Genomic DNA, 11,487 nt, shown 5'->3' with positions numbered 1-11,487 from the left:
ATTTCAGTTGATATTAGATGGTGCATTTTCCTGACAGATTTGCATTTAATCAAATTACCACAAGCCTTTGAAGCCCTTCGGAGTCTGGGACCTAGACTAGACTGGGGCAGTTGGCTGGTAGTTTATTCAGCTTTGCTGTCAGCAGTGGATGACGTGCTCAGAGCTTTTACTCAAGTTAAAGCAGCGATACCCCAATTTAAAAAGTAAATCTCCTATATTTATAAAAGTGCAGAAAATAACAGTGTTAAAAGTACTTGTGCAGAAAAAATAGCCCCTGTGACTGCTATACTGTGTCATATTTTACATTAATAATCAACAAATGGTATTTTACTGTTGTAGCTGGTTGTGGTGGAACTAGTTTGAACTACTTTGTATACATCCAGCACTGTGGGGGGCTGGAGACGATTCCCAGCTTACATGTGGGCGTGCAGTGGGTTTCACCCTGGACAGGTTGCCGGTTCATCACACGGCTGACATACACAGACAAATAATCATTCACAATGTGGGAGGAAGCCGGAGTACCCGGAGAAAACCCACGCAGAGAGGAGCTGAATATGCAAACTTCACTTTGTATACAATTAGGTCATTTTGTACAGAGGTCACCAGCCTACGGGTCGGGATGTTTCAGAGTGAGCGTCAGATCAAAATAGATGATGTAATGCATCCATTACTCCCTGTGAATCCCTGAGAGGTAACTACTGAATGTCAATACATTGAATGACCATTGCAGATAAAGTGCTGACCATAAATAGTATACATCGTATCAAAATGGGATTTGATTTCATTTCAACTATAAATATGGTAAAATGTTTTATTTAGTATCAACAGTAAAAGTACTTGTTCTGCAGAAAGAAAGGTTACTAATATATGATCATACATGACATTATTAGATTATTACTGATGCATCAGCTGCAGGTAGTTTTGACTACCTATACAGTCTGAATCCTGGCTGTTCAGCAAGATCCATGGGAGAGAACAAAACTAACTGGAAAAACCTAAGTGGATAATTTAATTTCTTTGGGTCCCAGGCAGTAATCTAAATAAAAGTAGGATATTTTAAAGGGAAAAATCTCTTTTCCACACAAGGTTATCAAATGATTTTTTTGAATTTCTTTAATTTGAAATCTTAAATCAGTAGCTGTTAAATAGATGTAGTGGTATAAAAGGTCAAACTTTGCCTCTGACATGTACTGGCATAAAATTAAAATACTGAGGTAAAGTTCAAGCGCCTCTACATTATACCAAAGAGCAGCACTTAAGTAAATATAACAGTAATAGATTTCTTTCCACTTTTGTGTACTCAAACCGTTACATTGTGCTGGGATACAGCCCCAGATCTCACGCCGTCCCCCTGAAACATTAAGATAAGATCCTTGACATCTAAAAGTGATTCATTGTTTCCCATAATCCTTTGGGTTTTAGACTGTGTTACGATATCAATGTGGGAAAGCATATGGAGGATGTGGAGTCTGGACACATCAAAGGAAACGCACGATCTTTAGTGCCACATTTACGAGAAACTTTATCCATGATGGTCCACTTCACGAGAGGATGTTCCACTTCTGTCATGATGATGCGAGTCAGCTGCATGGGAATTAAATGCAACATGTGCCTGACTCCTTTTAGAGGTTAAAAACAAGAATCTGAGCCTCCAGGACTTTTTTTTCTGTGTGCGGGGCAAGTGAGTAGTTTGGACTCTGAACGCTGCTCTGCTGGGGTTGCCTTGCACTTTAGCCATGCATTATGCATCATAGGTAGATCTGAAGTTGGAAAAATCAAGCGGGGCAGCAGTTTTGAGAGATCAAGGAGCCGCAGCATTCGAGGCAAAAAACAACACTCTTTGCCACTCCAAAGCTGGGAGGTTCCTCCAAAGCACGCTTAATTACCAACTGCAGGGCAAAGCTTCATTTATAAACCACAGAGCTTTTACTGGAAATCAGAGGAGCTAATAAGTTGCCGGCCCATTCTAGGTCATCACCGCGAGCAGGGGAGCATAGAAGAAGAAGAAGGCTGTCGTTTTCTCTTTTTTTTTTATCTTGTTTTCTTGTTAGTTTGTAACTTAAACCAGCCTCTTTGGTTTATCCACTGCTGTTTTGTATCATTATCTGTGTCAAGTAGAGTAATTATCTAACAAATGTATAAAAGCGGCTCTCTAATTAAATGCCATGGGCTGTAAGAGACGGAGATAAATTATTTATACTGCTTTGATGAGAGCTAGCTAGCTCTAAGGAGAGAGCAGTCAGTCGCTCTCAGAATTGAAACCACTGCAGTGAGAAACTTTTCTACAGGGGGGAGAAAAAAAAGAAAGCTAAATCTGAATGTTTGCCACAGGGAGCGAGGTGCGTCAGGTTTTATGTTTAGAAACCACTCTCTCCAAAGATGTAATTTGCTCATTGGAGAGAGAAAGATATTTTCATGCCGGTATTTACGAGACAGGAAGACGTGAAGCCTGTTAAAGCTTCGAGCAGCTGCAGGTACAAGTGGGAAACATTTGTCTTTCAGGCTCATTTTTTTAAGTGACGAATTCAAAATGTTAGATATGTAACCCCCCGGTGCTCACACCCTGACCCTAATCTAATTGTGTCCACATTACTGGAGGCCAGGGTGCAGCTGAAACGCACCCATTCATCCTCAACGAGCCGCAAAACCTCCCACGGGCAGAAAAAAAAAGCTTTCACAATAATGAAGCATAACTGAGGAGAATCAACAAATGAGACAAAAGGAAGCGAGCCAAAGTCAGATAAGAATTTCTTATTATTCCAATAAAAAATACATTCATACAGAAATATAACAATTTTGCAAAACAATTTCAAATAAAAATTTCATAAAGCATAAACATAACAATTTTACAAAAGTTGTTTTTTTTTTCTTTTTTTGTACAAAGATTCAGTTGAGAACAAAGAGCTGTGTGTGTGTCTGTGTGTGTGTGTGTGTGACAGAAGAGTTGGAGTAGTGAGGATGAAAGAGATGATGAGAAGTGTAAAAGATGCGCGCAAACATGGGGGGCTTAATCAAGGCTCAATTACCACTTGAACAGTATTGGCTGCCGTTTTCACAGAATGGATGTTCCCTTTGCTTTGCCCACAAAAGGCCCTGCCAGCACTCCCAAATCTATTGCAGCAAGCAGTTTCAAGTTTGTACTCATCCCGGCTCTTTCAACCCGCTGATCTGAAATCCATAAGTCGGAGCGGTGCCGCGGTGCGACGTGCTGCAACATTGGATTCCTACAGCGAGGTCGCTGATCTGGAGTGGGAGGCACCGATCACTGGATCCCGAAACGGTAATAAGTACGATCCCCGACAGTCATCGGGGTCTACACCTTTTTTGGCAAGGATCCATCTCCCAATACGACTCTACCCGACACAGATTCACTTTAGAGGGAGAGACTGTTTTTTTTTTTTTTGGGACAAATTTCCATGTGCACTGTCAACGCTTGATCTGTATCTCCTCTGAGAGCCCCCCCGCCCCCTCTCTTGCTCGCTCCTGTGGTTTTCATAATACTGTTGCAGCTTGGCTAAAACAACGCTCCCCCAGACAGGTCAATAACCAACCTACACAGTCAGCAGTCTGTGACAGATTCCATGCCAACAAAGCCTTTAGCAATTCATTACTGAGAGGCAGTACAAGGCGAGGCCTGTCCGACTGCAGCCTGTTAATTACAATAAATCTTTAGCTTTTTTCTTCAGTCCCAACTTGCAGGGATGGAGAGACAGGGGGGGGAGGAGGGGGGACAGGGAGGAGAGGACTATACATAAAAACCCATTTTTGTTTACCTAGTCTGGTTTGTTTTGTACCTTACGGCTGTGTGTGATGAACTTGAGTACATACTACACAGTAGTTAACATCTTTAATAAATGAATTTAAGTGCTCTAAACAGAATTTGTCTCATTTTACATGTTCAGATCAACTAAACATAAAAGGAGTAAAAGGAACAACGCGTTTCACCATCGGAGCAGATGAACACAAAGAGGTGCGAGTTCACACGCAATTGAGCCTCGATCAAGCTTGTCAAATCACCCATACAACAAATGTGACTTCCCGCCGCTGCCACAGGGGCCGAGTCACTTGCATAAGGCACCATTAAGGTCAACAGTGCATTATTAGATAGAAAAGAAAGTACAAAAAATCAAAAAATTACTTCCTCAAGGCAAAAGGATGCGTGAGAGAATGAGCAAGCAGTGGTGAAGTCTCCAGCCAGATGAGAGAGCAGAATGGAGGATGAAGTTTGTAAAAATAAGACGAAATCATCAAGGCTTTATGTACAATATTGTAACATTTAACCGTTCGCACTTTTAGCTGCACTTTTATTGAAACTATTTGCAGTCCTGATTACAGTGGAAACATGAAATGAACAATCCCTAAAACCATGCAACACCTGTCTATGATACTGAAGTTATAGTATAGTTGTGTTATACCTCTAAGCACACAGCTTATACAATTGGACTACAAATGAGCTTTGTAGCTTGTAAAAAAATAATAAACCAGGCTACATAACACATTGCACATTTAGTAGCTGCACCAAAAACACCAAAAAAAAGCTCCTGTCATACAACGACCAGGGGGAGGGGGGGGGTTTGATCACCTGGGACCAGAAGACATCCACCTTCTGCTTCTCTGGTTGGACCCAAGGCCTCAAAAGCATCGGAGAATTCCCCCAACCTCCCCTCCCCCAAGTCTGGGTGCCAGACAAGACAGGCAGGAACTTCCTTCCATCCTGCCCCGTCCTCACGCTGCCAACGGGGGGAAACACAAGTGGAACGTTTCCCCCCAGAAACCCATTCAGTCCACAGCAACATTGGCACCAGCCCCGCTCCAACCATCATCCATCAATCCATCTCTCGAGAAAGCAAATCTTCTCTCTTCCCAGGGGGGCCGGTCGACCAATCTCAGACATTCACAGTGCACACATGCTCACCTCAGACAGTTTCGTAAAGTACCAGTGTATCTGCTGTCCGGGAGATGTCCCCAAAACATCATGCACCATACATACAGATCATTCACACTTTTTGTTTGTGTCTTTTATCTTTTTTTTGTCTTTTTTTTTTTGTGTGTGTGTTGTAAGTCCTTCTCAATCAAAAAGATCAATCTTTCCCATCCATGATTTTGTCCTCTTGTTGCAACAGACAACCTTCAGAGCGCCTTTCTCCAAAGAGAGGTCCCGGAGGCACTGGGTTTTTCAGTATGGTGCAAAACGGCATGCTTTGGCTGGAACACACTCCCGCCACTCTGCTCTGGGACAGTTCAACCAAGAGACTGTGTCGGGAGACGTTTGCGTTTGTTTTTGTTTTTTTCTTTTTAGAAACTTTCCCCTTCGCTGCGTTGCTTGGTTGGTGCTCGCCCCGCTCTAGATGTGTCTCTTCATGTGAAGAGCCAGATGGTCAGACCTGGAGAAACATCTGGGGACAGAGGGGAGAAGGAGGTCAGTGACGATGCAAAAAAATGGACTGTCAGGTGAGGGAGACGTGTTGTAGGGAATGAATGAAACAGAACTGCAGGGATAAATCGATTAGCTGTCAACTATTAAATTACTTGCCGACTGTTTTGATTATCGGATAATACATTTGAGCGGTTGTTTTAAGAAAGAAAGTCAAACTTCTCTGATTCCAGCTTCTTAAATGTGAGTATTTACTGGTCTCTGTACTCCTCTATGACAGTGAACTGAATATCTTTGGGTTGTGGACAAAACAAGACACTTGAGGACATGATCTTGGGTTTTGGGATTGACAGTGATTTACATTTTACACCATTTTATGACATTTTATAGACCAAACAACTGATCGATTAATCAAGGAAATGACCGACAGATTAATCGACACTAAAAATAATGGTTAGTTGCAGCCCTAGAATGAAAAAAGTCTTGAGGGAAGCTTTGTGCAACGTGATTTTGGATATCAGTACTTCAAAAGATAAGAAAAAATGGAGAGAGATGGCTGGTAGATGGCTGGTTTTGTGATTTCATGTGACGTAATAACAGAACCAACAAATTCCTTCTTTCATTCCTGATCCAGCTGACTGATACTGCTCTTTTGAGGCCGATACTGAGCTCTATATTTGTGAGTTTAACATATTCTTAACATGAAATGTGGATACAGATCCCTTAGCTTCTCTTTAATTGTAATTAAGACACACGTTTATATTAGCAGATAAAATTGTAGCTTCCTGAACAAACTCTATCTGTGCTTCCGATCTTTGAAGACGTGCATCATGATCTGGATGATGCAAGAAAAGCAGATAGCATCAACGGAAGTGCACGTCTGCGGCGCATGTTCATGCCGCGGTGAAAGAGACAGTGACTTATCAGAAACCTGGTGACGTTGCTTGCTGATAAATGTCCTTGCTTACCTGTCACAGTGACTGCATTTAAATGGCTTTGCCCCGGTGTGCTTCCTGAAGTGTCTGGTCAGCTCGTCGCTTCGTGCAAAACGCCACTCGCAGCCCTCCCACGAACACCTGTACGGTTTCTCACCTGCGGAGGCAAAACAAGGAAGACGATACATTGAGCTGAAACCCAACAGGAATGCGTTACGTTTTCCTGACTGGTCGCCTCTGCGCTGTTGTTATTCAAATGCGGTCACATCAATCAGCCCGGGGGCCAGGCCGGTGACACCGGCGCTGACAGGCCGATTGAGACCCGCATTCCCGCTTAACCTGTTGGACCACTGGCTGAGTTTTTTGTTTGTTTTTTTGAAATGTGACCTGAAACATGCGAGGAGCGAGGCCGTGCAGCTGAACCTATGGACAATATAAAATGAAAAAAAAAAAAGCCACACGTGCAATTTCACGCTGCTAATCAAAAATAAGAAAGGCTCAAATGACCATTCAGAGTGCCCCCTGGCTCCCCGCCCATTCACCCCTTTCCCATGGTGAAACCCAATCTGTTTTGAAGTCCTTTTATCTCCCATGTGCAACCCCTCCCCCCTGCTCCCTCCCTCCCTCTCTGTGTCGCTCGCTCGCTCGCTCTCTCGCTGGCTCAGTCAGTCACATTCCAGATAGATTAGGTCACAGTTTAGGTATCCAGCCATGCAGAGCTAATACTCACAGCGCTCCAGCTGAGGACATCATGCAATGTGGACCTTTAATTACATTACACAATGGATGGACAATGCCATTACGGTGGAAGACTAAATTAATAGCACTTCTGCTGTTTGCCCAATAAAAAAAGTGAGATTTTTTAGCTCCGTGAATGAATTAAAACATCACACGTGGTCATGATATAAGCAACCCTTGGGCTCTGATTGGTGTTTGGAGGCTCACCTGTATGAGTGCGCTGGTGTGCTTTTAGGTGGGAGCTCTTTGTGTAAACCTTGCGACAGCCGTTGAAGTGACACCTGTGTACCCGCCTCCTGCCGTCTGGAGACGTGTCCCCGCACATGAGTCCTGTCTTTTCCGTGCTCTTTGCCACCCCGCCGCTCCTGATTTTCACCGGCAAGTGCAACTCGGCGTGCGCGGCGACCCAGCCGTTCGTCGAGTTGGCCTCCGGAGAGGACGGCGGAGTGCTAATGACGGAGGGGCTAAAAGGTCCAGAGCCAACCAAGACGGAGCCCAGAGGGTTGGAGGTAAAGCTGTGCGTGGGCGAGAGCTCCTCGGAACTGTCCGAAGCTTCGCTGCTGGCGTCGGAATTCACACTGTTGGTGTCCAAGATTTGGCTGTCCTGATTGTCCTCCTCGTGGGCCGCCGGCAGCTTTGGGTCAGACTCGGCCTTGGCCTTATCCCCGCAGGCGAGGATCAACTTGCTCCAGAGGTCCTCCTGGCTGTCGAACTTGAGGTCGGATGTGGAGACGTAAGGCTCGCTCTGAAGATAGCGCTCCAGCTCCAAGCATGTCTGGTCGAATGAGAGAAACATAGTAAGAATAAATGAATTACAGCAGCGGCAGCAGCCCTGAAGAGGGGAGGTTCATTCACAGCAGCAGAATGCTTGTGTGTGGGGAATCCTTTTAAATGATGCATGTGCACATGTGGTGCAGTATTTGTTCAGTGCTTACAGCAGGAAACTGTAGCTGTTACCGCACTTATCTTTACTGTGGATATCAGGCTCATGATTATAATGATCAGGTTTACACACGAGAGCTGTGAAAATAAATGATTTCAGTCATTTTTAAAGCAGAAATGCCAAATTTGCTGGATCCAGCTTCTGAAATATGTTGATCATCTGCCTGTTTGTGTGACGTTTGTTGGATAAAACTGATTTAAGTACACAACTTTGAGTTGTGATCAGCGTTCTTCACTATTTTTTCGAATGTTTCATAGACTAAAACGATAAATCAAGAAAAGAATCACAGGAATTGAAGATGAAAGCCCTGAAACATCTGCATCTGTCGTGAATTCACTGATTATGGGTCTACCAGGCTGAACTCAACCTCCCTCACCTCCTCCAAGTCTCACGTCAAACATCACAACACCCCAGCCACCTCACCTCACGTGATCTGTTCACACTTGAACTGTCAACCATCTAAACTCGCACTCTCCTGCACCTGAGCGCAGCCTGACACTGAAAACGTGCACTGTCATTTCAGCCCTCGAATGACTCACTGAACAAATTTAGAGTCCTTTTAAGGAAGCCGCTCAACTTCCCCCTCCACTCCAGCATGAGCCATTCAGCTGCTTTTCCTCATGCGTACCTCTGACATGCAATCACATCCTTCCTCAAGTCAGTGTCCAAACACTCGAGCCCCTGGATTGTGAAAGACACACTGGGCTCCGGCTCACTTCAGAAGCCGTTTGAAAGTTGAAAAAGCAAAGAAGCCATTCATTAGCTCAGAGACAGCAGGCTGGACGAGGCAGATGTAGAAGACAGATTTCCTCTGGGGCTTGTGCAGCCTTATATTTTCCAGCTGTGCTGGTGTCTACTCATGCGAGCAGGGAATCGGCCACGGCTGACATTTGATAGTGTCTTGTTGTGGAGCTCATTCAAATCCAAAGAGGATGCAAACGAATGCTTTTAAGGAAGCTACATGTAAACGTGTCAAAAATCTTCCACACCACATTTAAAGTTCATATAGTGGAGAGTGTGAAACAGTGTCACAACACAATCTTATACATTAAATAAAAATATTTCTCTGTATGAGCTGATCCTGAACCAACCACACACATCTGATCTGCTGACTGACTTGAACACTAGTTCCTCCTGCCCTGGCTCGAAGGCTCGAGTCAGGAGTGAGAGCAGCTCTCCTGCCCTGAGAGAAGAAGTCATGCTCCTACAGTGAGAGCAGTGAGAGCTCCAGCACCAGCACGCTGCTGCTGCTGCTGCTGCTGCCTCACTTACTCTGTCTGTCCTCATTCATCTTGACGCAGCGGAGCCTCGACTCCAGCTGTCAGACTGACACACTGATCCACTTCAGCCTGCCAGAAAAAAAAAAAAAAAAACTTCATAACGCAAACCCCTGCGTGGAACAAGCGCGTCAAGGTGAACAGACACCGGTCACCTGCGCTTACAACCGACATGATGGGTTTATTTATTTATTTATTTGCTCTAACTTCGTGTCGCCTATTAAATCAAAAACAAAAAAACAAGCGTGCTCAGTTCCGCTTTAACACTCAGAGAACAGTGGATAGATATATTCACCTGCTGCCAGTACTCCTCCAGAGACGGTAAGGCTGAGAAATAGCCCGTGTCGTGAACTATCTGAAGTTCTTGAAAGATGCTGCACATGGGTAAGACATCCATCTTTTCCACAGCTTTGTTTGTTGTTTTTTTTTAATTTAAAAAAAAAAAAAAAGCTGCACTTATTTTTCTTCTCTCAGGTAGAAAAACCAGCCAAAGAAGGAGAGCGGTGTCCTGCGACGCACAAAACGAAGAAGAAGCGCTCGTTCTCTCCGTCAGTCCTCCCCCCTTCTTCTTCTGCTGCTGCTTCTCACTTACTCGTCTCCCTTCTTCTTCTCCTCTCTCGCTCGCGCTCAAGGTGTTTGCAAACACTGCGCCGGACTGGATGGGGAACAACTGCGCTCTGCAAACTTCCCTATTCAAACCTCCAAAGCCCGCCCCCTTCTCCCCCCTCCTCCCTCGCTCCCCCCCTCCTCCCTCCTCCTCCTCCTCCTCGCGGCAGGATTACGCCTGCAGGGGCGCGAGCCAATCGGCGGCGAGCGGCGTAAGCGCTCGCAAATGATATCACGGTCGGCCAATCGCGGAGGAGCTCTGACTTAATTTGGTTCCTTCTCCGTTTTAATTGGTGCGTTTAACTCCCAGCAGCTCGTCGCTGATTGGCTGGTTATTTATAGGCATGTATATAAGCCTGCTGGTGGTTCGGTCTGTGGAGTCTTTCTCTTGTCAGCGGCGTGTTTCACCACAGACAGCGCATGTGAGCCGAAACAGTTTTTAGTCGTGTTCAGTGGAAAACATCAGCCTCTCTCCCCCCCCCTCTCTCTCTGTGTGTGTGTCTGTCTCTGTGTAACTTTGTCACAAGTAGCACTTGCGACACTGCTGTTGGTTAAAGGGAGATGAGTAACTGTGGCAGGGTGCATGTGTTGACATCAGCCCACTAAAAGTGAATACATGTCTTGGGAAGGCAGTGACTAACAGCTGGCAGGATATTATTATGTTATCAAGCACACCGTGAGATTTTAGAGGAAACATCAGTCCTCACTTCTCTCTGACCGACTTTATATACACTTCTGCTTTACTACTCGAAGCACAACATCAAAGTTGAGCTCTGCTATAGTGTATCTCGACAAGTGCGGCGTGTCATTAGTCAAAAAAAGAAAAAAACTCCTCCTTTCGGCCTAATTTGCACTTTAAAGAGTGTGTGGCTGAATTAAAATTCCAAAGCAGCTCCCCAAAGTTAAAGAATTTGTTTTACCCCAGTTTAGTTATTATGATACATGGAAAAAATTCCTGTATATTTTAACTCTCATTTATGCCCCAAAACACTTTTAGAGCAGAATAATAATGAATCCAGATGTGACTTTTAGCAGCGATTTCACCCACCGCATCAGGACAGTGGTTACAAAGCTCGTGTTGTGATCCCACTTCAGGTTTGACACCATCTGTAAGCAGAACAACTAAAAAAATGAGTTTTATTAATCAAATTACATCGCTTAGAGTTTCTCTGACTACTAAAAACAGCTGTTTACACTGCCTTATTTCTGCTGTTATATTATTTTTATATATAAAATGACATGGCATGACATAATTTAGTCCAGGGCTGGCCTATGGTGCCTAATGGTGGCCAAAGTTAGAATAACATATAATATGAATCATTGTTGATGCTGTTTTACATTCTGTGAGTTTGAATATGTAGGATGTCTAATTATTAACTTCCTAGGGTTATGATCCTAGTTCTACAGAAGCCCAGAGAGGCAAAAATGAAGGAACATAGAAAGATTAGAAAATAATTTAAATCAGACTGAAATGACCAGAATTATTTTTCTTACTTACATTCAAGGCTTCCATGTAGTACCATTTTGTACCCAGGGCACCTCTGACTGAGTTTATCCATCACCCCAATTCTACTTCTTTAGCTTAATAATAGTGTCAATAGCATCTTGATCCAG

The 11,487-nt window shown here is 44.2% G+C and overlaps 1 protein-coding gene across 1 annotated transcript; it reads right to left on the bottom strand.

Annotated features, from left to right (window-relative positions):
- Positions 1–2,736: 2,736 nt before the first annotated feature.
- Positions 2,737–9,928, bottom strand: klf6a (Kruppel like factor 6a). Its single transcript, XM_073488255.1, has 4 exons — positions 9,563–9,928; positions 7,255–7,822; positions 6,343–6,466; positions 2,737–5,396 (listed from the first exon to the last, which is right to left on the bottom strand). The coding sequence occupies exons 1-4, from the start codon at positions 9,662–9,664 to the stop codon at positions 5,345–5,347; spliced, it is 846 nt and encodes a 281-aa protein (XP_073344356.1). The 5' UTR covers positions 9,665–9,928; the 3' UTR covers positions 2,737–5,344.
- Between the last annotated feature and the right edge of the window lie 1,559 nt (positions 9,929–11,487).

The sequence above is a fragment of the Pagrus major genome, chromosome 19, assembly GCF_040436345.1.
Source record: "Pagrus major chromosome 19, Pma_NU_1.0".
NCBI lineage: Eukaryota > Metazoa > Chordata > Actinopteri > Spariformes > Sparidae > Pagrus > Pagrus major.
Note: the sequence above shows the minus strand (reverse complement) of the source record. Positions and strands in the feature narration are given on the sequence as shown.

What these genes read in the sequence shown, in the direction of transcription:
- klf6a (XM_073488255.1), bottom strand. Translation starts at nt 9,664, where the DNA reads ATGGATGTCTTACCCATGTGCAGCATCTTTCAAGAACTTCAGATAGTT. An exon ending in ACACCAGCGCACTCATACAG is followed by an intron (nt 6,467 to 7,254) that starts GTGAGCCTCCAA and finishes TTGCCTCCGCAG; the next exon opens with GTGAGAAACCGTACAGGTGT. An exon ending in AAATGCAGTCACTGTGACAG is followed by an intron (nt 5,397 to 6,342) that starts GTAAGCAAGGAC and finishes CTCTGTCCCCAG; the next exon opens with ATGTTTCTCCAGGTCTGACC.